The sequence below is a fragment of the Epinephelus fuscoguttatus genome, linkage group LG16, assembly GCF_011397635.1.
Source record: "Epinephelus fuscoguttatus linkage group LG16, E.fuscoguttatus.final_Chr_v1".
Lineage (NCBI taxonomy): Eukaryota > Metazoa > Chordata > Actinopteri > Perciformes > Serranidae > Epinephelus > Epinephelus fuscoguttatus.
Window position 1 is genome coordinate 25436822 of NC_064767.1, and position 27974 is coordinate 25464795.

At 40.2% G+C, this 27974-nt stretch overlaps 1 protein-coding gene across 1 annotated transcript in view; it reads left to right on the forward strand.

Moving 5' to 3' along the window:
- LOC125903713 (lutropin-choriogonadotropic hormone receptor-like) overlaps positions 1 to 27974 on the forward strand; it is a 64663-nt gene that overhangs the window by 31934 nt on the left and 4755 nt on the right. The window contains exons 2-9 of the mRNA XM_049600812.1: positions 15955 to 18870; positions 19223 to 19294; positions 23139 to 23213; positions 23472 to 23546; positions 25293 to 25367; positions 25653 to 25730; positions 25908 to 25976; positions 26414 to 26488. Of these exons, the coding sequence (XP_049456769.1) occupies positions 18701 to 18870; positions 19223 to 19294; positions 23139 to 23213; positions 23472 to 23546; positions 25293 to 25367; positions 25653 to 25730; positions 25908 to 25976; positions 26414 to 26488 (689 nt within the window). The 5' untranslated portion in view covers positions 15955 to 18700. The remainder of the gene's footprint in view (positions 1 to 15954; positions 18871 to 19222; positions 19295 to 23138; positions 23214 to 23471; positions 23547 to 25292; positions 25368 to 25652; positions 25731 to 25907; positions 25977 to 26413; positions 26489 to 27974) is intronic.

The following is a 27974-nucleotide window of genomic DNA, read 5'->3' on the forward strand; positions in this document are numbered from 1 at the left end:
TCACATTGATCCCATAGCAGCTGTCTGTTGTGCTTAGGAGTGTCTGGAAAATTGCTGTTTTAGTATTGTACCTGATTTTACAGTGATGTCTTATTCAACGTCTAGTCTCTAACTACATAGGAATGCGTGCAATGCCTGTTAACAAAATGTCAATATAAATGAATTAGCAGTAATTACACTGAGGTAAGTAGATTCAGGCTCCTACTTTCAGCATCACGAAATACCAGTGTCAGTGTTAAGACATACTACAGTTTAGGAGATAGAGTTTTTTCTTGTCTGTAAGTGTTCTGTTTTTCATGCAAATCAATGCAAATCAATGAAAACTGGCTTTTGAACATGAATAAAAATTAAATTCAAGTCAAATCTTAAAATTTGAATACAAAAACATTAGGATAGGGATATTTAGGCCTACTTATGGTTTCAATGTAGACCTAATGGTTGTCAAGATGAAACTGAGGAACTCTAAATTTCTTTCATTTTGTAACCTAGATTTTTTTGGTTTGGCCTCGAGAACAGAATCACTTCACATGTGAGCTTCAGAAATAACAACGACCCTCAGAAATCTGAACCACACATTATGGGATTGATGCTCCTGTGCTCTGGACAAGAACTGTTGGGCATTTTGAATTTACAGCATTCGAGATCCTTAATCAGCTTTAAAGACATACTGTACATTTATTTCAAGATATGATTACTATAATCTACCATCATGCTATTAGTGTTTGCAACTTTAGTGTTTCCAGCCAGCCAATGTATCCTCATTGCATCTTATACCATCTTCCGAAAATGCACATACAACCATTGGTATGATATCTAATGAATTAGTGCCCCATGAGTGCCCCTACCAGTTAGCTTAGGTTTAGGACAAGAATCATGATTGGGCATTGCAGTGCCCATCTTAGCTGCTTAGAGGTAACGATAGCAAGCTCTACTCCTGCTGATTTTCATGCATTTGCTGTTGTTGTTTTCATGTTTTTCCTGTCCACACACACTCCTCTGAGTAGTGTAGTGGTAGTTGAGTGGGCACCAGAGAGTTTTTGTTGTTTTGACATGATAACAATACAGCATGTTTTGGGGTTCACGTGACATCAGATAACTCGTCCATCTCCCCCAGAGAGCAGGTAAAGTGTAATGAGCTGGGGAGGGTGGCCAGGGGGAGGCAGGAACCCAGAAAAAAGGCGTCTGTTACTTAGGAGGCCCTGCAATGCCTATACTGCCTATGCTGAAGGTCAGTACTGAGGCATCGTCATGTTAAATAAAATTGCCTTTGAGGATGTGATATAGGAAAGAAAAGTTAAGAAGGTTAGGTTTAGGAAAAGAGTCATGGTTGGGTTTGTCACATAACACACTTAACCTAAGATTAGATGTTTGCACTTAACTTAAAGTTACATAGCTTAGCTTTGGGAAAATAAAGTTACATAGGTTAGAGTCAGGAAAAAGAAACATGGTCAGGTGTCATCATGTTACTTACTTATCATGATGACGTGATGACGTACCGTAAAATAATTCAAAGTTCACTTGGCTTCACACAGGACACGAACACTATTCTCCTTGGGGGCGGTCCTGTGTTTGTTTGATCCATTCACCATCTCCTTATCCAGACTTTTGCTCCTTTTACTACTTCCTTCTTTACTCCTGTCAGCGCATTGGTCACATGATCACAGCCTTCACATGGGTTTCATAGGAATTCTGGTGCATAGATATATGTTCGAACAGTGCATGAGCACAGCCTGAGCCAGCAACATCTAACAGCACAGTGCAAACTTGTCAGAAAATGATTGGGGATTTTTGTTTGTTTGTTTTGTAGACGTATTTTTGATAACCGATCATGGTCAGTGCTAACCACGGTGACAAACATTTCATTCCCTGTGACTGCTTCACAATAAAATCTACCTCGTGTCTGTCCAGTTGAACACAATGCGAAGCAGCTGCAGTAGGATGTTCCGTTTGCATTAGCAGTAACTTAATAAAACTCTGACATGTGTAAAGAGAATTAACAGTTAACTGTTAGGCTGTTATCACGGAGAGAAAATTACACTGAATTACATGCATACATCAATTACTATCACTGCTTTAGTAGGCAATCTGAATCCAACACAAGTATGAGTCTGCCACTACTAATAACAAATGCTATATAGAAAAATAAACTGAATGTACATACATTAAATGGTTAATGCAGAACACACATTAAAAATGCATTAATGGGCTCGTATGAAAAATGGGGTTTAATTTAATTAAAAACTTAGAGCCAAACTAACTGATTGTACGATAATGCTTTTCTACAAATGACAGTAAATGTAGTAATTTGTGACCTGGTTTGGGTGAAGTGTTTGACCTGTTTTGCTGATTGTTTTCCGAACAGAGTCTAGAAGAGCACGGTGTCTTATATTTGTCAAATAAAGAGCACCTGTTCAGCGTCCTCACAGGGCCTCCTAACAATGTCATCGACCTTTTCTGTGACACTGACTGTATTTCAGTCAGCCGAATGCTCAAACAGCCAAAGCTGGAGCCCTGGAGGTGCGAGTGGTGTGCCATGATTAACGCTCCTCTCTCCCAATCTCTGACAAGCACAAGGGCCACTCTACCCGTGTGATACACTTCTCCCCAAATTGAATCCTCTCCTCTTTTTTCTTGTTCGTGATGCAATCGCACTCGGTACCGCCACTTCTCACAGGACACCTATCCTCGTTTCATTTCCAGCAATAAAGTATTATGTGTGAGCTGACTTCAGCAGCAGCTCCCAAAACGCGTTTGGCGCTTTTGAGGTCAACACGGGTATTCATCAGCGCCGTTCCCCGCTGAGGATGTAATGATCAAAGTTTGTGTGCCACAGGCATAGCACAATTTACAGCACCCCCAAGTGCCCTTGCCCATCACTCTGCATGGCACTAAGCTTATCATTGTTCAAACCAATTATATGACCCGGTGAGAAGAATACGATTGCCGTTCTGTATCAGTGGTTTGCCAAATAAATAAGTGTTTAATGACCCTCTCACTCCCCCTTTTCAACTTAATTAGGGGGGGAACAGATTTGCTGGATGGATGACTCTACAGCAACTGACTGTGAATTTGAAGCAGGGGACTGCCAGCCCTTCATTCGTTGTGTGTATTGGTTTGTTCTGCAGCTGCTTGATTGCTGCCCGAGCCACTTAACTGTAGCTGACCACCAGCAGGCCCAGCTGTGTGGCTGCAGCCATTTGAGCACCCTGCTGCAGCATGTCTGAAACAGACAAAATGATCATGTAACCAATTCTGCAAGTTGCTGAACTGTGTCTCTTAGATGGCATATACATGACTCTGTGTGTGCGCGCGTGTTTGTGTGTGCTTCATTGATGGATCACAATCAAATACTTGTTGATGACATTTTTACAGTGACAACAAGGGACAGAAAACGAGGAGTCACTGCAGGCCAGTAATCCCGCATCTGGCTTATGACACATCAGAGTGGCTCCCTTCAATAAAAACAGCATGATGAAGAAAAAACGCTGCTCATGATTGGTCATAATTGTTTGCAAATGCGGCTATTCACAATGCAAACATGGATCACAGGCTTTAGACAAGATGAGAACAGAATATTCAATGGATAACATTACCTACCCCAAAAAGCTGTCTGAAGTTAAAGGACAAAAGAATAATAACAATAAACAAGTGAACAAATGCTGTGTTTGATGCAAAACAAACAGTAAATTGTTGGTGCTGATCATCATCTAAATCATATCCCCTTCTCTAAAAAGCCTCCCCGCAAGCAGTGTGCACAGTAATTATTAAAGCTGTTCACTTTGCCTTTCATCACTTGAGATCCTCCAAAAATCAGCAAAATAAGCGCAGCTCTCCGTACATCTGCACAATCCATGAAAATAATGTTCAACACGACAGAAGACAAATTTTAACAGCATCTGAGAATAAATAGAAGAAGATTAGGGTACTTAAAGTGAAGGTGGTTTCCACTCGTTCTTTGTGCCAGGCAATTAGGCCTACAATTTTATTCAGTGACAGCTGGTTGGGTGGACTTCTTTGTGTTAAAGGCTTCTGTATTACTGAGAGCAATTTGTGGCACATGCTGTTTGTGTCTTGACATCTGTAGCTGTTTTCATCGCCATCCTTTGATGCTAAGTTGAGCTTTGCAGTGGTTGTGTAGAAAGCTTTTGAGCTGCCTTGCAAAAGGTCCAACCAAGAAACATGTAAGGAGGACAGCAAGGTGTTAGGTGTGGTAGTGATAGTGTGGTTGCCAAGATTTTGGGAATCTGCATACTCTCTGAATGTAAATATGTTTGTGTCAATATCATATCAATATTCTCTGTGCATTTAGTAGGTAGAGTGGTAAATTATTCTGACCTAGCACCAAGACTGGAAGCAGGAGGGAGGAGCATTAGGAGCATCGGCCTTTGTCACAGCAGATATTCTGACTTGTCATGGCAAGGAAACACACTAAAGGGATAGCCTGGATTTTTTGAAGTGAGGCTGTATGAGGTATTAATCTATAGTCAGTGTATTACACACAGTAGATGGTGGTCAGCAGGCTCCCTGTTTGGAGAAGCAGTTGGCCGAGGTCCCTAAATAGCTCTAATCCGTTAACATGTTCCATGCATTTGCACACGTACTTGCCTATGTACTGTGTGTGTTAATGGAGGACTCCACTAGAGGGCACACCAGAGATTTGCATGATGTAAACAAATACAGTGACACTCGAGAAGGTTACTGTATTGTTCATTATGAGATCACAGCAGAAAATGTGCATATAGCCCCTATAAGAGGCCCCTGAATCAAGCATGTCTTAACAAGGGTAAGTACAGTATGTTACACTATTCTTGTGTGCACTGCATCTTTCATACGCATAGCATTAACTCCTGAGGACGTGCACAACAAAAGTTTCAAACGTACACAGGACACATGAGTCAGCCATTGTGCACATGCTTACACGTTGTTAAAAGCAAGTATATATGGTTACAGGTTTTGTGCATGCTACAGCCAGCAAAACTGGAGCAGCTAAATGGAATTCATCCATCATTAATTTCATTATTTACACCTGTGCATTAGACTCTTCTCAGAACTGTGTGGTCATCAGTGTTGGGTAAGGGTTACTTTAAGAGTAATCAAAGTACGTTACTGCGTTACTTTTTAAAAAAAAAAAAAAAAGTAACCAGTTACTTTACTGCGTTACTCCCTGAGTAAAGTAACTCAATTACTTTAAAAGTACTTCCAACATGGGGCGTCAGTGGCTTAGTGGTAGAGCAAGTGCCCCATGTACAAGGCTGTTGCCGCAGCGGCCCGGGTTCGACTCCAACCTGTGGCCCTTTGCTGCATGTTTCTCCCTCTCTCTCTCCCCCTTTCACACCTCACTATCCTATCAATTAAAGGCCAAAAATGCCCTAAAAAAATCTTTAAAAAAAAAAAAAGTACTTCCAATGTTACTCCCTGAGAAAAGTAACTCAAGCACTTTTAAAGTACTTTTGAGTATTCTACATTTCCTATTGGGCAATGGACCACAGGATGCTAAGCCTACATTTTTTGTCTCCAAAATTAAAGTTATGGACCACTTGCCCTTCACTGAGATCCAATTCTCCCATCACAGCCGTCACTTTGACCAGTAGAAACACAATACAATCTGCTGCCGTAGACAACTGTATGACAACAACACCCCAGCGTTTTTAATATTTCCTCTAGGGATGTTACCACACAGAGTAAAAGGGGGAAATGATGGTGTGAAACAGCAGAGGCACTTTATCAACCCAATGAGTACTGTCATTAGCATCAAGCTAGCAAACAATGTTACATCCTCATGGTCGGACATAAAGTAATAACATTAACAAATGGTGGCGGGGCTTTTACTCACCACAACTGCAGAGGCTCCCAGCTTCATTTGAAACAAACCACATTATAGACGGTCCGTTATTTATTAATCCCTCTGTGTGTTTATATATTTACTTTTTATCTGCTCCGTTGTCTTTGTAAAGTTAACATATCGCATCGTCATTTCAAACTCAACACTTTCAAATTAAAAGCCCCTTATAACCTCGGCTAGAGAATCCCTCCATTTTCTAAATAGGCTTTTATTCTGAAACATTTGTCAGAACTTCCTGTGGAAGATACAATAGCTTGAGAGTTCACGTATGGCGCTTCAAATGTAGCTCCTGCCATCTGCTGACGCTTTTAGGTGACTACAACAACATGTCGGCTGGCACATGAACAGACACAGTGACTCAAATAACAGTAAAAGTGATAAAAATAGGACAAGAATAACCTGATGACATCACACACGCCGTGAAAGACGACCGGGGATAATTGGTGAGTACCAGCGTGTAGCGTGTACCAGGCATAATGCAAGTCCTGAGTCTGAAATATGTCTGTCAGTGAGTCCTACTCCACCTATTAAGACTCCACCGTAGACAACGGCAGCATTTCTTCTACCACGTAGCGAGCCACAAGCTTCATGGCTTCTTTCAGACTGATAGGTTTAACGTTATCTCCGTTATTAGAACCAAACGACAGCCGTTGCTGTTTCAGAGCTGAAGGACCAGCGTTATAAAAGTAACGGAAGTAACTGATGGCTTGTTTGAAAATGTACTTAAGTATTTGATTACTCAAACAGCAAACTAACGCGTTAGGTTACTCGTTACTGCAAAAAGTAATCAAAGTACTCTAACATGTTACTTTGTAACATCCATCATTACTTTGTAATGCGTTATACCAACCAACTCTGGTGGTCATAGATAAATCTTGATTCACTCACATCTCTTTCGCTCTGCAGGTGGTTTTGTTGTGAAAGACATCTTTACTATTCATTTTAATAATCATTTTGATGGTTCATGGTGGAAGCCTTAATCCTTGGATACCCCCATCTTCATTATCATTATTATTATTATTACATTGAGTCTGGCAAATCAAGCACAGCTCCGCCCAGCTTGAACCTGCAGGTCTAATCAGTCGGACTCATTCCAAACACCTGTGATGTGTTCAGGCTGGTGAATGCTATTTGTAACAACTCATCCTTTCAGCAGTCCCAAAAGCTTTTCACTGACGAAAAACTAAAAGATAAGTTGTGAAGACTTTTGTTTTGTTACCTTCAACACCAAAGCAACATCCTTCAAAATTGATTTTATCACAATGAATACACAAGTGAAAACTGTGCCGAGATTGGTCAGTTTACAGAATGGAGGGCACGGCCTCTCAAGCAAACCCTTTAATCACAGCTCCACAGTGTGGCTGATTATGGTCATAAATCTTGAATAATGAGGCTACTATTATCTTATTATTGGGCCAAATGGCAGGTCTCTATCATGGACCATCCCACACGGATGTATGAGGAGAAATGATCAGTAGGAAAATGAATAATATAGTAATCACAAATTTACCAGATTAACTAGTTTCACTGGATTACAAGTTCCTATGAAGATATGATTCAAATGTGTCATCAAATGCATACTGAGGGAGAAGCATGGAGGTGTTCATATATGGCAAACTGCATCATAACAGAAACAAAGACATGTTTTAATGAAGTGCCACAAAGAAATCCTTTTGAATACAACAAAAGTGCCTCAGCCAAACAAACAGTAATTAACCTTTAGCCGCAACCAAATAGAAACTGATCACTCTACTGAGTGCTCTGTCCAAATTGTGATTTGGTGGCCTAATGTTTTTCCTGGGATTATTAAATGTCTCTATAATGACTCACATCTCATTAAAATTGTAGCCTTTCAAATTTTCAATTTTTAATTAGCATATTTGGTTGCCACCAGGAGTCCCAGCTGCTTCTGTATCTTGATGGGCGACACCAGCTGTCCTCCGAAAACTGCACATGATGCCGTCTTACACACAGAGACAGAAGTTACTGTTGATTCAAGCTTTATGGGCTATTCAGGTTTAAATAGCACCCGAATTATCAATATAGTAGGTGGAGATAGCGTCGTATCTGAGACAATTAATAGAACAGATTTAAGTGTTATCGCCATTCAACCGTTAAGTCTCTCTCATCACCTTTTGGTTGAGGCTGTCTGTCGGAAATAATTGCTCATTCTGTGTTGGACAAATTAAACATAGAGTAGCAATGCAAAAATGCTGGATAAAAGCAGAGCATTCCTTTCGACTAATAAATTCAAGGTGCTAAACGTCCAGGGCCAGACTCACCCACAGAGATCAGATTGTACCCAGTGGGTACAGAGAGTGCCGTCCTCAGACGTCCTGTGGAAAAATGAGTAATCAGGAGTCTTTTAGAGAAGTGGATTGGCCTGTGGAGCCACCCAGCAGGACACATATCTGTCCCTCAGTGAGGACTGTCCTCAGTGGATGACAACACCTCTTCTTTTGGATAAATGTCACAGCATCCAGAAAAAAAAAAAAGGTGTGTGAAGATGTTTTTATCAACACAAATATGCCAGTGGCTCGGCCTTCGTCCAAGTCTCCCACTCTCTAACACACACACATGCACACGCATGCATGCACACACACATACACACACACACTCACACACACTCAACCAATCCCACTAATGCTGCTGCAGTCCAGCTGGCACTGAATGAGATGCTTTGATGTTTATAGAGGCCAAAAAATCTGCTGGAATTGCATGAAGGGTGTAAGTTGTGAGCAGTTCTGCCTGTAGTAAACATATTTTAGCTACTGTGCTGGAGATAATGTTGAGACATTTAGAACAAAAAAACATTTAAATGACTGCAGAGTTTCCTAAGATCTTTTTTGTAGCAGTGTGTGTTGTCTTGGACCACCACTCAGGACAGAGCAGACTGGGCACTTGGTGTATTACTGTCTGATTAGCAGCCAGATAAAAATGAAATACTGAGGACATTTGTATTGAAGCACTGTGCTTGAACTTTGAGGAAGACATAATGGTTCCAAATTCAAATTTTTACCCTTTAGATGAGTCTTAAAACGTCAGGCATACATTTAACAAGTACTGTAAGGACCATGAATTGTGTACCAGTTATGGGAGTCCCAAAAAACTTTAAAAGATATGAAACAGGACGCTGTTTTCATGCTAAATCTGTGTTCAACAACACTGGTGGAATGTAACTAAGTGCATTTACTCATGTTCTGTGTTTAAGTACAAATTAGAGGTACTTGTCTTTCCTTTTCATGTATCTTTGTACATTTACTCCACTTCATTTGGGTGGGAAATATTGCACTTTTTAATTTACTACATATATCTGAAAGATGTAGTTACTACTAGACTTGGTTACTTTATGAAGTATGATTTTTTTCTGCGTTAAAAAAACATGAGAAGAATTTGTAAAATATGTAAAATATATAATGTAAAATATTTTTTGTCGTAAATTAAACAGTTTTTTTTTTTTTAAAAAAAATAGCTTTTTGGTTGTGTTTATTTTTATTTATTTATTTATTTATTTTAGATTTTTCTGCATAGGGCACTTTTAAGTATATTTTCCTGACTATACTTAAATACTTTTAGTTAAGTAATATTTTCAGTGCATGCATTTCACTTGTAACAGAGTATTTTCACTGGCAGTTTTGTAGTATGTGTCACTTTTACTTAATTAAAGGAGCTGAATGCTTCCTCCACCACTGTGGATGCATAATAAGTGGTCATCTGTGTCCCAGAACTACTCTGCCAAATCATTTGCTCAAGTTTCTGAAGTGGGGCAAAGGGAAGTTTCTCATTATACCAGACTTCCTCTAAAAAAAACTCTTAAATAACCAAATATTTTGTGTGAGTCGAACCTAAAGTGCTCATACACACAGACCGAACCCAAATACTTCTGTACATCTCTAGCTCTCTGGACACTATCATCTGAGCCCCACAGAGACAGTAACCAGGCCCATGTCCCATTTTTCACAACACTGATTATTCTTTAGCTCTGGATCAGAATGAATCCATGATCAAAGGCAAGCTGGCTTTTCACAGTGGGATTCCTGAGCTCAATCCCAGATATGAAAGAGAAGTGCTCTCTGACACCTGTTGATCAAACTGAAGAACTACAGCCACTTCTAACAAGAGCTATTGATACAGTAAGTGCATCAAACAGCAGAGTGTCTGATCAAACATGGCAGGAGGGATGATCGAATGTCAGTGTGAGGACCTTTCTAGGAATCACTGTGGGTCCTGCAGTGATGAAGAACCTTGTTATTGCTCCAATATGCTTTGTTGTAACTTCACAGTGAACCATTGTACGGTTGTGAGAGGGTTAACTTTCTTAATGTGATATCTCTGCCGTGCATTTCACATGTCCAAGGACCAGTGAATTCCTGCCCTGATAAGCTGTCAGGAGCATTGCCCTGTCTGCAAATTGTGTGTGTGTGCATATGTATAACTACGTGTGTGTGCGTGATTGGGAATTGAAAGAGAGCGGACAAGCCTCAAGGTTATGTGCCATTAAAAACAAGACTGCATAAATTCTGCCTAATAATTCATAATAATGACTCCCATGTTTGTTGGTTGCTTGTTTATCCCACGTTCATTAACATGCCAGCCTCATGGTGCACATTCTGCAAAATGTCTTATGAGTGGGAGTGAGGGAGAATGATTAGAGGGCATATGGAAATGATTATAACCTGCTGAAGTTGAAGTGTAACAGATCAACACTCACATGCAAACCCCCTTATGAGCAGCCAGGATTAAGTATGTAGATTAGCAAGTAGAAGCCCTCTGTGTAGATGTACAGTGTGTGTGTGTCTTTGTCACTATCTCTGCCTCGTCATGTTGAGCTCTCTTGGCTCTCTTTCAGTCTCCTTGGCGGTCACGAGACTCCTGTGGTGCCCTTGAGTGTAGAGCCTTGATTTTTTAACTTTTCAAAGCCAAAGATGATCATTCTGGTTCTCTGAGCTCTGACACCATTGTGTTCTTACATTTAAAATTGAAATTATTAATTAATGTACGAATATACTTTTGAATGCCCACTGCAAGGTAACATAAACTGAGGCACAGAAGGAGATACCAGAAATGAGAACACTACCAGCAAGTAATTTCAGCCCAGGAAGAGAGTGTTGGAGAGAAATATATTATGCCCAACTAAATCTATCAGAATGCTCTGTTAAATCTACTTTTTCAGTTCTTTGGTTTCAACACAGGGGAGTAAAATACACAGACATGTTTAGCTTTTTCTTTTTCAGTGAGAAATAGTCAAGTGTGGTTATGTTGGACATTTTTTACTTCATTTAAAATCAGACATTGTGAAGGTGACAGGAAATGAGGGCAAGGAAGACAGGAGAGGAAATATGCAATAAATGTTCCCCAGATAGATTTGATTGTGACTACATTTCACCATCTACAGCCCATCATACTATCGTAACAGTCAGAGAATCCAGAAGAATCTCTGACCTCTGATCTCTCAGGCAGCACTGCATTAAAATCCAATATGACTGTATAAAGGATATTATTACATGGGTTCAGGAAAACTTTGGAAAACCATTGTCGGTAAACACAGTTTGTCCCTGCCTCTACAAATGCAGGTTAGGATGCAGCCAACTTCTCTGGGCCTGAGCTCATCTGAGATGGACTGACACAAAGTGAAAAGTGTGCTGTTGTCTAACACATCCACTTTTCAGATGGGTTTGGGAAATGAAGGAAGTAAAGAGGAAAAAGGCAATCCAAACTGTTACCAGCACAAAGTTCATGTATAGGGGTGTGTTAGTGCCCATGGCATCATGGGTAACACATCTGTGAACGTATCATGAATGCTGAAAGGTACATGCAGGTGTTGGAGCAACATATTCTGCCATCCAGATGATGTCCGGCTTATTCCACTAAAGCCTAGTTCACATTACATGATTTTCACCCTGATTTTGCATCGCGTCGTAATCTTTTGAGTGTTCATACCTGGCGACGTGTGTTTCTGTCAGCGGGAGTCTCGTTACGACCTGTGTGTGCACACCACAAGATTTCTCCACTAAGCCCTCGCCCACAGAGCCCCAGATAACGCGTTGACGCCACCAAACTTGGAAAGGACACATTGTAAAGGCATGGATATATTCTTCCCAGCGCTGGATCAGATCTGCCTCCAGGGCCTGGGTCCAAAGAAAACGCACTCCCCGTGATCCTGTGGACGCCGCCATTTTTGTTGTTGCTCGCCAGCTTGTCAGTGTTGCCAGATCTTGGGAGAGAAACAGGAGCCTATCCCAGCTGAGACTGGGCAAGAGGCAAGGTACACCTTGGATAGGTCGCGGGACTATCACAGGCCAGACAACCATTCATGCTCACAATTACACTCACAGCTAATTTAGAGTCACAAATTGGCCCAAGCCTCTGAAAAAGTTTGCCTGAGGAAATCAGGTCAGCCAAGTCAGGGAACTCTCTTAAGTCCCTTCTTAAAACATACTTTTATCGGAGAGCCTTTCTTGAATTTACATGAGTTTTAAGTTCATTTAGACCATCTTTTATTTCCTCAGTTTCATTCATTCATTCATTCATCTTCTAACCGCTTCATCTACTTGAGGGTCGTGGGGGGGCTGGAGCCTATCCCAGCTACATCGGGCGAGAGGCAGGGTACACCCTGGACAGGTCGCCAGACTATCGCAGGGCTGACACATAGAGACAAACAACCATTCACGCTCACATTCACACCTATGGACAATTTAGAGTTAATTATTGACATGTAAAGCACTTTGTAACTGTTTTTAAAAGTGCTTTATAAATAAATTAATCTAACCTGCTTGTCTTTGGATTGTGGGAAGAAGTACTCGGAGAAAACCCACGCTGACATGGGGATAGCATGCAAACTCCGCACAGAGTTTGAACCCCCCCACCCTGGGTTTGAACCAGGAACCCTCTTGCTGTGAGCTGACAGTGCTAACCACTGCACCACCGTGCCACTAATGTGGTGCATTATGAAGCACAAAATACGACAAGTACACCCTGGACTGCTGAGCAACTGAATATATCAAGCAAGAATGGGAAAAAATGACTTTCAAAACTTCAACAATTAGTGTCATTTGTTCCCAAATGCTTACATAGTGAACATGACCCAACTTTTTTAGTATGTGTTGCTTTACAAAAAAAAATTAAGGGTTTCAGTTTGAACATTAAATGTCACGTCTTTGTATTGTATTCAACTGTTATTTGCAAATCATTACATTCTTTATACATTTTACACAATGTCCATGCTCCTTGTGACTCAATCCTACATTACCAACGGAAGAAAACATCCCCAAATTGTGCTTTCAATCAGATATCACTAAGCAAATGTCAAATTATACAGCCTTTGGAACGTAGGGTAGTCAGCACATAAGAGTAGGAATATAGTACAGTGAGAGTTAAACTAACTTCAAATACAGTTTAATTATGAGCTCACTACTTTGACTTTAAGAAAAGGGTTTTTAAAACTCAGAATACTTACTTCAGCTGGAGGCAGATCAGGGCATTAACCACTGACCGTTGTTATGGATGAAAAAGGCTCTGCTGTTTCAGTGAGCTCTCAAGGTATCTGAGCAACAGCGCGGATCCCACCAAGAGAGCTAATCCTCCGAGCACACATGAAGAGAAGTCTTAAAATGTACAACTACGAATTAACAAAAAGCTTAGCACATAAGGAGGCTGAGGTGGCGGGGGGAGGTGCGGCAGCAAATGGCATTCAATCAGCAGAGTAATAGTGAGAGGTGTCAGGTTATAATGGCTGCGCTGTGCACCTGCATGAATATGATTGCATGTTTAAGCCACACAGCCGTGAATGAGCCAGTGTGACTTCTAAGTAATATATGCATCATTCTGCTTTAATTTAAATTGGCAGAATTTACATGAATTCTAAAGAGTTAATGCCTTGAAAAGCAGTGTTACACAATATTGGTTTAATTTGACCGAGAGTGGACCAGAGGGGTTGTTTTAAATCCGTTCGGACTGAAAGAAGCAAACCTTTTCGGTTTTACAGTGGCAAAAAGAAGTTGATCCTTGCTGCTGAGCTGCAGCCCCGGCCAAGAATAAAACAAAGGGACTCAGAACACACTCAGTGCCCCTGTTGCCAATTACCTCAAATGCCACACTGATGTGTGTTCACTCTTGAACTCACTCCCTGAAAATGTCACTCTCTGTGAAAATAGCAAGTAAACAGCATTTGACACCAATTGCAGCTTCCACCACTTTCAGTAATGACTGCAGGCTTGTTCTGACTCAGAGCAGCCCTGATGTGTTTCACTGATGCTTGTGCCCTTTTTGTGTACTTCCATGTTGTGATGTGTTTCCGTGTTGGTGTGTGTTGTCTCACGTTGTGTTCTATTGTTTTATGCTACGTTGTGTTGTGCTGAGCCGGGTTGCGTGGTGTCTTAACTGTGTCACGTCATTTTGTGTTGTGCTCCTCTCCTTGCGTGCCCTGATAACCAGCGGGATGCTGACAGGTCAACAGCCTCCCGCCCAGAGGCAAGTAGAACCTCGTCCCTAAAAAAAGGAACCTCTAACAACGTATAGTAACAAAGCAGGTGAAGGTGACATCGTGGGGTGCGATCACAGCTACAGTCTGTTGTTCCACATGCACACAAGTCTGAAAGACACGGTTCTCATCTGCCCCAGTGGTCCTCTAAAAAAAGAAGAAAGTAGTCCATCTTTTTCTAACCTGCAATCACAAATTAATACCGTTGACATGTCAAAGGTTTACATCCTCAGCAGCAAGGGCAGCTTTTTCTCTGTATGCAGTCAACATAGAAACACAAAAACAATACCAATGCCAAAACCAAGTGAGAGAAAGTGTGTTTTAAAGTTTATCTTGCAGAGGAGTCGACATGGTCTCAGAGTAAAACGCTCTGATCCTGCTTGGTGTAAACATGACCTTAAGCCTTCTGCAGGTGAACTGTGGCTTGTTCGGACTGAGAATGTAAACTGAGCCAACTAAAGAAAACTGCTGCAAAATGAGCACTCTTACAGGAGCAGGGAATGCACGTAGATATTTAATAAGCAGCAGCTCCTGAAGACAAACTTGTACTTTGGATTTCAGCTCACATTCAACATTTTCATCATGCATTTATTCGTCAAACAAAAGCAATTTTACTGTACTGATTTTTATCATGAGCTGTAGGAGTGATATCACAGATTATTCTTACCTGCCTGAAGCTAAACTGATGGCCTTCCTTTTTCTTTAACAGTGTGCCAAATCTATCCAAATCTTTCTGAGGCCACATAGTTAGAACAAACTGCAATTAAACAGCGTATTATCCAAAGAGGAATTTCAGCATTAGCTGTTCCAGCCACGCTGATGAATCCAATAAAGCAGGCAGAGGGCTGGCTACTAAAGCACAGCTAATGCCTGAAAAGCGGCATTAATCAAACAATCGACCATTAAAATAAGTGTAACCACTTATTTTTCCCATTCTGTCAGGCAATTACAAAATTTTAATGTGATGTCGGTCTGATTTTGAGATTGGGTCCGTATGCTTTCTCTTGAAAGTCTCCCCCTGCTGTGCGTGACCTTCTAGGTGTGATGTGATGCACAGCGTGGTATTATAGCATGAAGACGTGGGCTGATTTATAGAGGTCCACTTGCATAAATTAGTCTCTCTCTCTCTCCCTGTCAGTGTGGGGTTTTTTTCTTCTACTCGGTTAAACATACTGGAACCTGACACTGTGCACGGCTGAGAGGCTGGCAGGGAATGCAAGAGTCTTGGTAAACAGTACTGGGCGGTAACCTCTCCAGGGAACTGAGCCTGTGTGTGTGTGTGTGTGTGTGTGTGTGTGTGTGTGTGTGTGTGTGTGGTGATTACACAGTAGCAGTGAGAAGAAGGTGTTGCTGCTCTGTTGTCGTGGGTCACAGTGGCAGTGTGGAGGAGCAGGATTGGAAAGCTGTAAATGGGGTCAGGGTCACTGACAGCAGAGGAGATTCAGCTAAGGACGGTGGTGACATGAAGCTTTTCGTTTGACAAACTGGTGTAAATGGGACCTGGGCTCGTTGTTGTGTTGCCTCCTGTGATCTGAAGTGTTATAAAAGCAAATGTAGTTTTACAGCAAAGAGGCTTTAGTGAATGTGTACTGGCGTATTAAACCGTTTTTCTCCCCCACTCTCCTTCTTCTAGGTTGAAAGGTCACCCTATGAAAAGTGTTTTCCACTGGAACAACAAACAGAAGCATCCTGTCTGAGCTTCATTTTCATCCATGGATACAGTTAAAAGGGGCTGTGGGGCCTGTTACTCTCTGCAGACACACAGACTTGGTTGTACCATTAGTTTCAATGGAGCAGAGCCACTGTTAGCCAACAGAAATTAAACTAACATGGTGGACTCGTTGGTCAACATCATCCAGCTTTCAGGGGGGGTCTGTCTGTCTGTTTTTATGTCCTTTATGCCCACTGACATGAGCTGCACCGCACAACAGTGTAAACCTTTTCTTCTGCATTATTTTCTTTGCAGGTCGGGTTGCAATTCTTTACGCTAATGAACTGCGTCATACCAACAACTTTCAAACTTTGAAAGTCCCAGTTTTGAGTGTTTTTTTCCCTGTGTGAATTAATATTTAGATTTGAATGAGTCAACATAAAAACACATTATGCTGCAGAGTAGGCCAGGCCATAAGTAAAAAATAAAGCTGCAGCTTCAGCAGCAGCTCAGATTTTGATGATGAGTGTCTTTGTTTATTTTCTAACATCAGGTTTGATTTCTGTCATTTTTAAGATTACAACATTAAAGCTTTGAAACTTGCTCTTTTTCTATCTGATGGTGTTTGTATTGGAAAAAGATGGCGATGATTCCTTTTTAGGGCTATTTACAGCCTCTGTAGGTGGGATATGCTGCCTTCAGGTGCAAATATGTGTACGTGATCCTATTTCCAAGTTTGTTTGTATCTGTATTTGCTGGTGCATTTGAGTGCATTTATTAGGACTGATAACAGAGTGAACATCATTAAGTTTAGACATTTACTGGGGATATCCAGCAGGGCTCTGAGAGAATGAATAGGAGATAATGTATAGCAGACAGTGGAACATGTTCCATCACAAGCCTTGCATTCAAAATTGTACCTAATTAAAAATAAATATAAAAGATATATTGAAAGGACCATACCTGAAGTGCTGTATGATTTAGCTCCAAAGTGCATTTCAGCTGAATACTTTGCAAATCACTTTGCTCTGTTTAACACATTTAAATGCATATTTTTCCTCTTCAAGGTATCCATTAATTTTCATTTGATGTAAAAATCCATATGCTGACCATTGTAACGTGCTTAATACTTCATAATCACTTTCACCTTCAGTATCGAGCGTGTATGCAAATCATAGGATTCAGTGGCATCTAGCAGTGAAGCTACAGAACTTAAACTTCTCCTGTGTCCCTGGTGTGTACGAGAACTATGGTGGCTAACACGAAAACAAGAAAATGCGAATGGGGCTATCTGGAGCCAGTTTTTGGTTTGTCCGTTCTGGGCTACTGTAGAAACAACATGGCAGACTCCATGGAAGAGGACCCACTCCATATGTGGATATAAACAGCGCATTCTAAGGTAATGAAAACACAACTATTTTTATATTCAGGTGATGATATGTAAGTGGTGGACTCTAATATCTGCGTTGTGTTTATATAAAGAGCCCAGACCATGGATATCTTTGGAGGCAATTTATTCCTGACAGCGAGTGGCAAAAACAGAATCCTCTGTCAAACACAACCATACAAACTCAAGCCCCTCTCCCACCTAGCGCAACAGCTAAAGGGCGTCATGTTACATTCAGTTAAGCACAATGGAACACAGAAAACATACCTGACAGCAAGTGGCAAAAATAAAATCCTCTGTCAAACACAACCATACAACCCTGAGCGCCTACATTAATTAAGCAACACAAGAATATGTTAGCATAAAATGAACATAGCCTAACAGTGCTAAAACATGAAAATTACCACAAGAGCAATGTCACTTACTTCTTCCACAGAGCACAACAGCAAAAGGGGACAGGTAAGGAGGGAGACACCCCTATATAGGTGGGGTACCCCCAAAGGTGCACATAGGGGTACAGAAATTGAGTATCAAATGGTCCACATACTGAGAACGGAGGCCTTAGCATGTCAGGTAATAACAACTGAAACATATTTTGTAGAATTATAATACTTGATATTACAAATGTACATTTGACTTTGTTACACATATTACTGCTGTATGATTGACCCTGTTACATATAAACTAATTAAAATGGGGTTAGAATTATTAGATACCATTTCTGCCAATAGATGCCCATAAGTCCTACACATTATCATCATGTTTGTATAATTTTGGTCAGGCTCACTTTATTGTGAAGAAGTGACACAGTGCCTTCAAACTAAAAATGTAAATGCTAAATGGACTGCATTTAGTATTATCATTATTATTTTAAAAATATTTATCAGTACATTAAAATGTAAATATGCTACAGTTACTCTCCCCTCTTACAAATCGATTTTTTTTTAAAATACTAAACTGACCCCAAATCATCACTTTCAACACCAGTCTTTGACTGAGCTTGTATCGTCTCCACCCACTAAACGTCACATCTGTGCAGCTCGAGCTGTCAAAGAAATATCCGCCTGAGTTTCACTTTGTTGAAACCTCCAGACCGGCAACAAACTCGCAATTACGACTGCACCTGAAGGCAGCAGTGGATCCTGGCACTCGTTAAGCTCAGGTGGAGGAGGAAAAAAAAAAAAAAAGACCGTAACATTATTTTGCCTTTCGCCTTTGGCTGGCATGGTAGAGAATCCTCAGTAGTTGTTTTTTATCTTCAACTTTAAGGAGATTCAGCAGAGTTTTTCCTTTATTTTATTTATTTATATTAGACCCGCAGTGAGTGGCCTGGTGTCACGCATGGCTCCCCGGGCGGTCTGGCTCCTGGTCGCGCTGTCCGGTGTCCTGAATGTGCGCTCCTGCTGGGCTTATACCTGTCCTGCCATCTGCCGCTGCAGCGCAGACACTTTTCAGTGCAGCAGAGACACTCAGCTGGCCTCTCGGGCAGGATCAGCATCCGTGCCTCGACTGTAAGTAACCCAACTTTTAGCCCAGCTTTAGTATTGGTAGTACATCAGTCTAAAAGCTGTGTGATCTTCCTGCAGAGGGTCTGAGATACTTTACACTGAGCCCATCTGTGGTAGCTACTTTAAGGACTCTACTTATTTTTCTTCTGGGACTTACTGTGTCTGGCTTCTTACTAACTTTAAATATGTTTTATTTCCCCTACTCTCACTTAAATATTCCTAGAAGAAATTTTGGTTAAACCTAACTGAAGTATTATAAATGTGATTGTTAAGAATTGTTTTAGACATTTTTTGGATTCTGTAGTTCCCTGTTCACTAGTGAGGCTATCAGGCTATTTATTTCTAAATCTTACAGAAGGCTCAATCATCTGCCCTTGAAAGAAGTCCCAACTCATGCATTCAAGGACCTGGTCAACATTACAGTAATGTAAGTTTCTTGTTTCATATTATATGTTCTTGTTGGGTGAAGAAATATATAGTGGGTGAATTAAAGCTGGGTTTAACTCAGAAAAAGGTGACACTAACTGCTGCTGACATATAATGTAGCCTTGATGAAACTTACAAGCAAAGAAGACCATTTAAACTTGAGCAAAAACTTTTTAAATGAGCAGATATATTATGCATTTACCCAAGTAACACAATTAATGTTGCCAGTCCTGAAATATTACATAATTTGGACATACAACTCAACCTGATATACATCTGACTGACCCTATATAATTATTATCAGTACTATAACATGTGCTTTCCACTGTAAGGAAATGTTATGTATGGCTATGTATAGGACTAAAAGAAGACATTTTTCTCTGTAGTATGAGTCTTTGGCAATTATCCACCAAATACAGTTAAAGTATACTTTCCCTGTAGCGCCACCTATTGGTCTGTGTGTGCAGAGCATTCACAGTATGTCTTCTGGAGTAGAAAATAAAACTACTCTATTATAAAGTGTTGAATTGGGCAATTTACCCAGGTATGTATGTAGGAGTGTATTGTAGCACCAGTAGGACATAGAGACGGAGTCTACAGGACACATACACACATCCACCTGCCTCTGACACTTCACAACAGAAGTCTTGAAATGAGATCAAGTTCATATTTTAAAGTATTTAATAAAACATTGTAGTATACAGTATGATTTATGTGCATACTGCTTAGTATGAAGAGTGTTTTTTTTGCCACTGTTTCCACTGTGTTTGTGATATATGTCTTTTAAAATTACTTAAATATTGTAATGTGGATACATGATATCTCTATTTCTGTGATAATGAAAAAGTACATCACTTTCAGAAATCAAGCTTGAAGTAAGAAACAAACATCTAATATTTAGTCCTTTCATATTTTAAACACATGTATGTTATGTGTTATGACCCAATGTCACTCTGACTAATAAAGACTCAACCATTGCACTGGAGATTTACCAAATGCTTGTGCAGGAAAAGCATCAGAGGAAGAGGTGAACATTTGTTCAGGACTATTAATTAAATCCCAGCACAACTGCATTTCACTTTGATGTCTTTCTCTGCAGTTTACATCCTATGCTGTGATCACCAACTCAGTGAATGCACAGTCAGGTTTTATGTAAAAGTTTCACCCACATGCTGAAGTCATCACATTTCTAACGAATGCTTTGTTTAGAATTACGCGTGAATGCCATTTAGCAGCCTTGAGGTACTTGTTCCAAACAGTAATGAGACGTAAAGTGAAAGTGAATGACCTGTATCCAGGAATCAGATGGAAATTAGTCTTTGTTAAAGGACTACTTCACCCCCACAAATGACCGTTTCTCTATCAATTACTCATCCCGTGGTACACTGAGTTCAGGAATAAAACTTTGTTTCTCTTGCATGCTTTTACTTTGAACAAAGAATCCAAACACTGATAAAATCCTGGATAAATGAAGTCATAAGGGACATTGTTAAACAACAGCAAAACTACATCAAAGCATCCACTTACGAACTGTCACACAACACATGCAGAATAAACCAAGTCTCATTTATTGGAGATGTATTCTCAGTACTTCCTAAACAGACCCTTTCTGAGCAGAATTTTTTGCCAGTATGGGATCTCTTGGTTAAGGTGAGGAAATAAGTCATGTTTTGGGTTAAAATGAGTGAATATCTGTCAGAAAGCACTTTTTGGGAGAAAGTCTCCAAGGAAAACTTCTCCAATGTGCCTTTTCTGGTGGCACTTGGTGCTTTCTGGCAGAAATCTATTCATTTTAACCCAAACAATGATTTTTCTCCAAACCTTAAGCAAAAAAATCCCTTTCGGGCAGAAAGCCCTCTCTACAAACTTCCCTTAACTACCTTTTGACGGGGATTAAACAGAAAGTGAAACTTTTCAATGCAAGACTTAATGGACAAAAACTGTAATTTTGTTTGTGATATTGTGTTACTTTGATTATTCTGAACTAACCCTTTAAAACACCGAAGTCACACAATAAGACAAACAAACTGATCGTGGCAGTGGTAGACCAGCAACTCCAGTGTTCATTCAATTAAAAAAAAAAGCATTGTTTGGCTTACAATGAATAGATTTCTGCCAAAAAAGGCCTCTAGGCAAACTTCCCCCATGTTCCATAAGAAAAGGCTGTCTGTTTTGGAAGTACTGAGCTCATGACTGGATAAATGAAACCTGGATTATACTGCATAAGTTGTGTGAGAGTTTGTAAACAGATGTTTTGACATAGTTTTGCTGTTGTTACACATGGACCCCATTGACCCAATTCATCAAGATTTTTTCAGTTTTTGGATTCTTTGTTTCCTGTGAAAGAATACAAGAGAAATAAAGTTTCCTTCAGCAATTCATCATAACATGTGGAGAGTAACTGATATGCAAATGGTCATTTGGGGGGTGAAGTATTCCTTTAAACATGATGGATTGCTGTACAGTATATCCCACAGCTGTGACACAGTGAAGGCCAAATAGATAGGCTTTAAAGTTCATTCTTTTTAAGACCAGCTGACTTGAAAGTCTCACAAGAAGACACACTACACAGCAACATGTATCAGTAAGAATTTCAGCCAAATCTAATTACAGCTGAGTGATATATCTCACCTAGAATCAACAGACAAGTGAAAACCTAACCTCCTTCCCTCTTAATCGCTGATTAATTAGGTCCCATCTTTATCATGTTTACAGCTACTAAATACCGAGTCCTAAAGCCACCACATTATCCTGAATGGGTTTCACCGTTTAATTAACATATCACTAACAGTTTGATGAGCAGATAACATGTGTTAGCCTGTGGTGAAATAATTTTCCAGCCAGTTTGTGTCGAGTGTGTTTTAGTTTTTGCTCTGCTCCTCAGGGACAAGTGTTATCAGCCGCAGATACTTACAGTACGAAACATAATGTGTTCATTATGATCAAATCTTGCCTCTATCGCAAAATAGTTTTAAGTGATAAAACACATTCAGGTTGAAATGAGGTTACAAGCTGTGATCCTTGATCTTTTCAGCCTGTAGCAAGTTAGCCAATAACACCTGTATCAAGGTAGAATGATACAATAGTGTGTGGTTTGTCACCCCTGACGCAAACTGGAAATCACGGCGCAGCTTTGTCTAGATGTGAAAAAGCTTTTTATGAGCTGTTAGTGGTAATTATAACACTATACATAATGCAATCAGAGGAGGGCATCAAAGGAAAAATACAAGCAGTACAGATGGAGTCATTTAATTGTTGTTTTTTGTTGTTGTTGTTTGAGATTGAAGCTGAGTGACGTTAACCTAAGAAAAGTGTCGGCTGATTACAACAGAGTGGGAGAAAACGATGATTACAAGGAGAAGATGGAGAGCAGCTCGGAGAGGGAAGTCAGCCATGCCTCCATCAGAAAACAAAGTGTTCAAGGACGAATTAAGAAGTCTTGTTGACTTTGTTTGTCTCTGAACGTCTTTGTTTAGTCCTCCTTTTTAAACATCTTCACTTAGTCTTCCTGGCCCAGATGCATCCCTGATATATGTTTGGAGCTTTTCCAAAACATGAGGTGAAGCATGTGCATCGTAGTGCCCTAGAAGCGTGAATTGTTGTTGGTGGTATTTTAATATTTCCCTCATGGCTTGTATCCCACTATCAATCATCTCTGTCCTATTTCTAAAACAAGTGCATTAAAAAGTAAGTAAGGAAAGAAAGCCATAACTTGCATCACTCTTAATATTTGTTTCGCTAAAACCTCATGTTTACCAGCTTGATCTGAGACATTTTAGGAGTAATTTGTTTACAGGCTCTTGTTAATCTGTTGACTGATGTGGAGCCATGTCTTTGTGCCACAGTGAGATCTCCCAGAGCGACTGCATCGCACAGATACGGAGACATGCCTTCCTCTCCCTCCGCAGCCTGGCTCAAATGTAAGTGACACTTTACCTTCCGCCACACGTCAAATTCAAACAGCATGATGAAAGAAATTATTCATTCGAACAGCTGCTACGTGTTTTGCATTGCATTTAAGTTTCACAGGATTAGTCTCTCAATTACAAAGCGGCGTGTTTAATCCTTGACTTTCAGAGCGGCTGATGTATGAATGGGCTTTTCTGTGTTTGTTTGTTGACAGCCTCAGACAGCGATATTGTAATTACTAATACTTTTCCTTATTTTTACACCTGCAGTTTAGTGCAGAATATCAACAGTCTGAGGGTGATTGAGAAGGGGGCCTTCACTGACCTGCCCAAACTGGAATATTTGTAAGTTATTCTGGTTTACATTGTCATTATGCGCCCGTTTAAACCCCACTGACCAGCAAGTGGGTCAATTATTACAGTCCCCATATCCGCAGCCATGCAGAGTCCAAACTCAGATGACTTTATTCTAACTTTAGTGGGTAGAGCAGTGCAGGATTGAGTCCTAAAATCCAGAAATAAGTAAGCATTTTAGTACCTCTGGTTCCCTCATCTCAGAGTCAGTGGGTTCTCTTTAATGGATTTTGGTTTAATGCTTGAAACAAGGTCTGTGGTAAACACAAGCTTTTGTTCTACAACATGAAATATCTCCTCATTCATGAATTATGAAGCTTTTATGTGTCTTAAAAAAGATGGTTTCTAACAAGTGGCTAAATGAGACTACAGAACATCGTCACGCCGAACATGGTTTGACAGCCTGAATTATGGTGCAACTGTAGTGTAATTCCTTTAAAGTTTAACGTTAGCTTTTTACTTTGGGCGATTGCATTTATGCTTCCGAAATCATAAGAGTCGTGTTCATTTGTGGAAATTTACAAACATGTATGATAAATCTTTGTTCCCACAGAGCTTACTTTCTGCAATAATCCAAAATACAATAAAAAATCCAACTGACTTTTTGACAAGGGAACCAGGGCGACAGTAACTTCCATGTCAGCCTACAAAAAACCATCATCCCTGCAGCACTCTATAAAAGCCCATCTACTGTAGTAATGGGCATTTTAAATGGATAGTTCACCCCACAATCAAAAATACTTATTTTCCACTTGTAGTGCTGTTTATCAATCTAGATTGCTTTGGTGCTGAGTGTAGTGTGGTTCAGTAGAAAGAAAATAATTCCTATATGAAACTGCTCACAACAAGATCTGTGGATTATCTTGAGTAACTGGGTCATGATTTCTGGAAAGAGACATTGCTGTTGAGCTTCATTAAATGTATTTTTCCGGGCACTTTGAGCACCACAAGCCGAGTGCCATCTAGCTCCATTTTATCAGAGAAAAGGCAGACATCTCTACGGCCGATATCTCCAACACTCAGCAACTCACATCAAAGCAATCTAGACTGATAAATAGCACCACAGGTAAGAGATAAAATATGTTTTTTTTTAAATTTTGGGTGTACTGTCTCTTTAAACCAGCTAAGGCAATGAAGGAGAGACTGAATAGGTACTAGATATAAACAAAAAGAAACCACGGTAACATTTTCACTGGCCTCCATGCTGCTCTCTGCTGTTTACTAACCATGTTTTCTTGCATAGTCATTGACATTGTATGTGAAACACGAGTAGGAAATAAACACACAGCCACACCAGTCTACTGAAAGGCGTCTATCGCCTCTTTTTAGTGGGTTTTTCCACGTTTAAAAACTGCACATATCTGCATGCCTGAGTGAGACAAGGTATACACAGGAAAATAAATAAAAACAAACTGCGAGATAAACTGGGGGCACTTAGCAGGCAGGGAGGGTCTAATGAAAAATGCTGTTGAGTTGCATTGTGGGAATTGTAGGATCAAGCATTTTGAAACTGACAATCTGGACGTAGTTTTGATTCATCTTGCACTCATTGCTGCACGTTGAATGTAAGCGGTCACAATCAGACAGTGATGTGATGTGATGAATAACATTTAACCTGAACTGGGAATTTTCTCTGACCAACTGGGACCATCTGCAACCCTGCGAAATTTTCTGAGCACTTTATGGATTTGTTCTTATCTGCTCACGATCCTTTGTCTCTGCTGCTCATTTTTACAGGAGCATCTCAAACACAGGGCTGATACACTTCCCAGACTTCACAACTATCTCCTCCCTGGCGCCATATTTTATCCTGTAAGTAATCGCATTCAAAAATAGTGTTTCTTAACTGGATTAGTGTCTTTTTGCACGTTGCTAAACTGCATGTTCTTCGTGATATAACTAAGCAAAGCCCAAGTTGTTTATTCTGAGCCCGCTTGAACTTTTATCTATCAATGTCACAATGCCACTAACCCTGTCGCAAACTCTCCGACTGGGTCACAGTTCAACTGCTCCTCTTTTTGTATGAATATGCATGATTTTGTCTAACTGATAATTAAGCCAAACAGCCCGAGTGAATGTTATCTCCTCCGTGTACAGAGAAATGGCAGACAACATGAGGATTGACATCATTCCTGCCAATTCTTTCCAGGGTATCACAGAGGAGTATGTTGACATGTGAGTGCAGGAGCCAAATTTTTTGTTACCACATTACTGGAGCTAAGGGCAACAATTTGTTAAGAATGCATTTTGATGTGTCTCATTATGCTTATGTAATTGGATGTTCAGTTCTCTGACCTTGGTGATACGGAAGGTGCACTTGACAGCAGATGTATAACATTGTGTCCTTGACAGGAACCTGGTAAGAAACGGCTTCAAGAGAATAAAATGTCACGCATTCAATGGAACCAAGCTCAACACACTGTAAGCATTGATAATGAAGTTCATTCCTTAATACTAAACAACAACATCACAGGCTGATACAGTACTTTGCCGTTAAGTGTGCCGTTTGGGTTTAAGGCTTTTCTTTTCCTAATCATAAAATAACTGAATGTACCAGTAAACAAACGTTATGTAAGACTAAACAAAGATTGGATGCCCGTTGTTTTCTTGCTCTGCCCCGTCCTGCTGAATGTTGATGGGGACGAGATATGTGCAGACACCCTGCGGTCTAAAAATAATGCTCATCCTCCTCAGTGTCAAGCTGAGAAAACAGAAAAGTAAATGAAAAATGGTTAGAGGGGCACTGTTGGCCATTAATGTGTCATCTTAAATTTCCTTTCATATTGCATGTTAACTGCTAAACTGCTGTTTGGACTGGAGGTCACTTGTGTTACAGTTGCTTTTTGTGTCTTTTGTAGGATTTTGAGAGACAATAGGTATCTCAGTGACATTGGAGAAGACGCTTTTGAAGGAGCCATGGGTCCAAGTTCACTGTGAGTGGCAATAATTCAAGTTAATAAAACCTAAGAGAATGTCATGACAATGTTCTGGAAGTCAACTGAAAAATCAGTGATTAAAAAACATGACAGGAAGTTGGGATTAATTTGTAATTTTGATGATGTAGTTCAACAATGCAGAGCTAAACTGAAGCACTTTATATATGCAGATTAAAGAAATACATCATATTTTATAAACTGAATATATGATTTAATATAAAATCTTCACCTGCAAATAATCAATTACTATATCTATATCAGAGGTGCTCAAGTTTTGATGACTGAGTGTGACAGTTTCAGAAGCCAGCATATAATTTAGGGCTATGCAGGTTCAGGATGGTGTCAGCCACTTTCACCAAGCAGTCCTGCACAAACTCTCCATGACAACCACCTTAACCAACCACATAGCTTGCCTGTGTTACACCTTGACTTCTTTTCCCAAGATTTGCAAAGACTGACTGTTGGACAGATAAGTCTAGTTGAAACTGTTCAATCTTACATATCAGTTTTCAGCCATGAATTTGTGGTATGATTTGGTCTCATAAAAGTCCTAAAAGTACTGACTTTACATGTACCCTGAGGTCCGTTAATCCAGGGGTTCCCAGCTGGTGGGTTGCAGTCCAAAAGTAGGTTGCGAGTCCATTCTGAACTAGCTGGACGACATGGCAAATGCAAGTATGATGCTAAATAGATGAAACTGTGTGGACCTTGAACTAATGACTAAGGAGAAATCTGGACCCAGTGGTTGGACTAGTTTAGAACCTCTGTGTTAATCCATTCACTCCTTAAGAGTTAATTCATTTTTCCTGAAATATCCTTTTCTCCTCAACCATAGAGTATATTTTCTGTGGTGGCTCCACATTAAACTGCAGAGTTGTCCACTGAAATCACTAATTTTAGCTAACAGCACTAGCACTGATACTGAATGAAATTCCCGTGGCAATCACAAGGTGCCACTTGTTGCCAAACAGTCAGTAGCTTTCCACAGATTGTAATCCTAACCTGACAGACACTTGTTAGGGGGGCACAGTTTGATGCAGAAACCAAGTAGTATAGTACATGTAAGATATTTATAGTTAAGTATTGAAATGGACAGTGGATGATTAAAAGATAATGCATGCATGCATTTCATGTCACATTTGGAAAGCCACACAAAATGTTTGCCTTTGGCCTGCAGGCTGCTCTTCAGGCAGATATGATCTGTACTATGCTAAATTTATATTGTAGGCATAAAAGATGAAATACTTGTGTAAAGCACTTGTACCTGAAAATGCCCCTTGAGTAACTACTTTTAACCTCTGTTGAGAATGAACCAGTCCTTGAAATAAAAAAGGCAGGAAATTTATGATTGTGAAGTTAAATACGAGAGAGGACAATCGCAGTCGCTGTCTTTTGCTGCTTAAATCAACAGAATTAAGGCGACCATATTTGAACTGGGCCAGTGAGGCAAGATTAATATTCATAACAATGTTTATCATTTTAT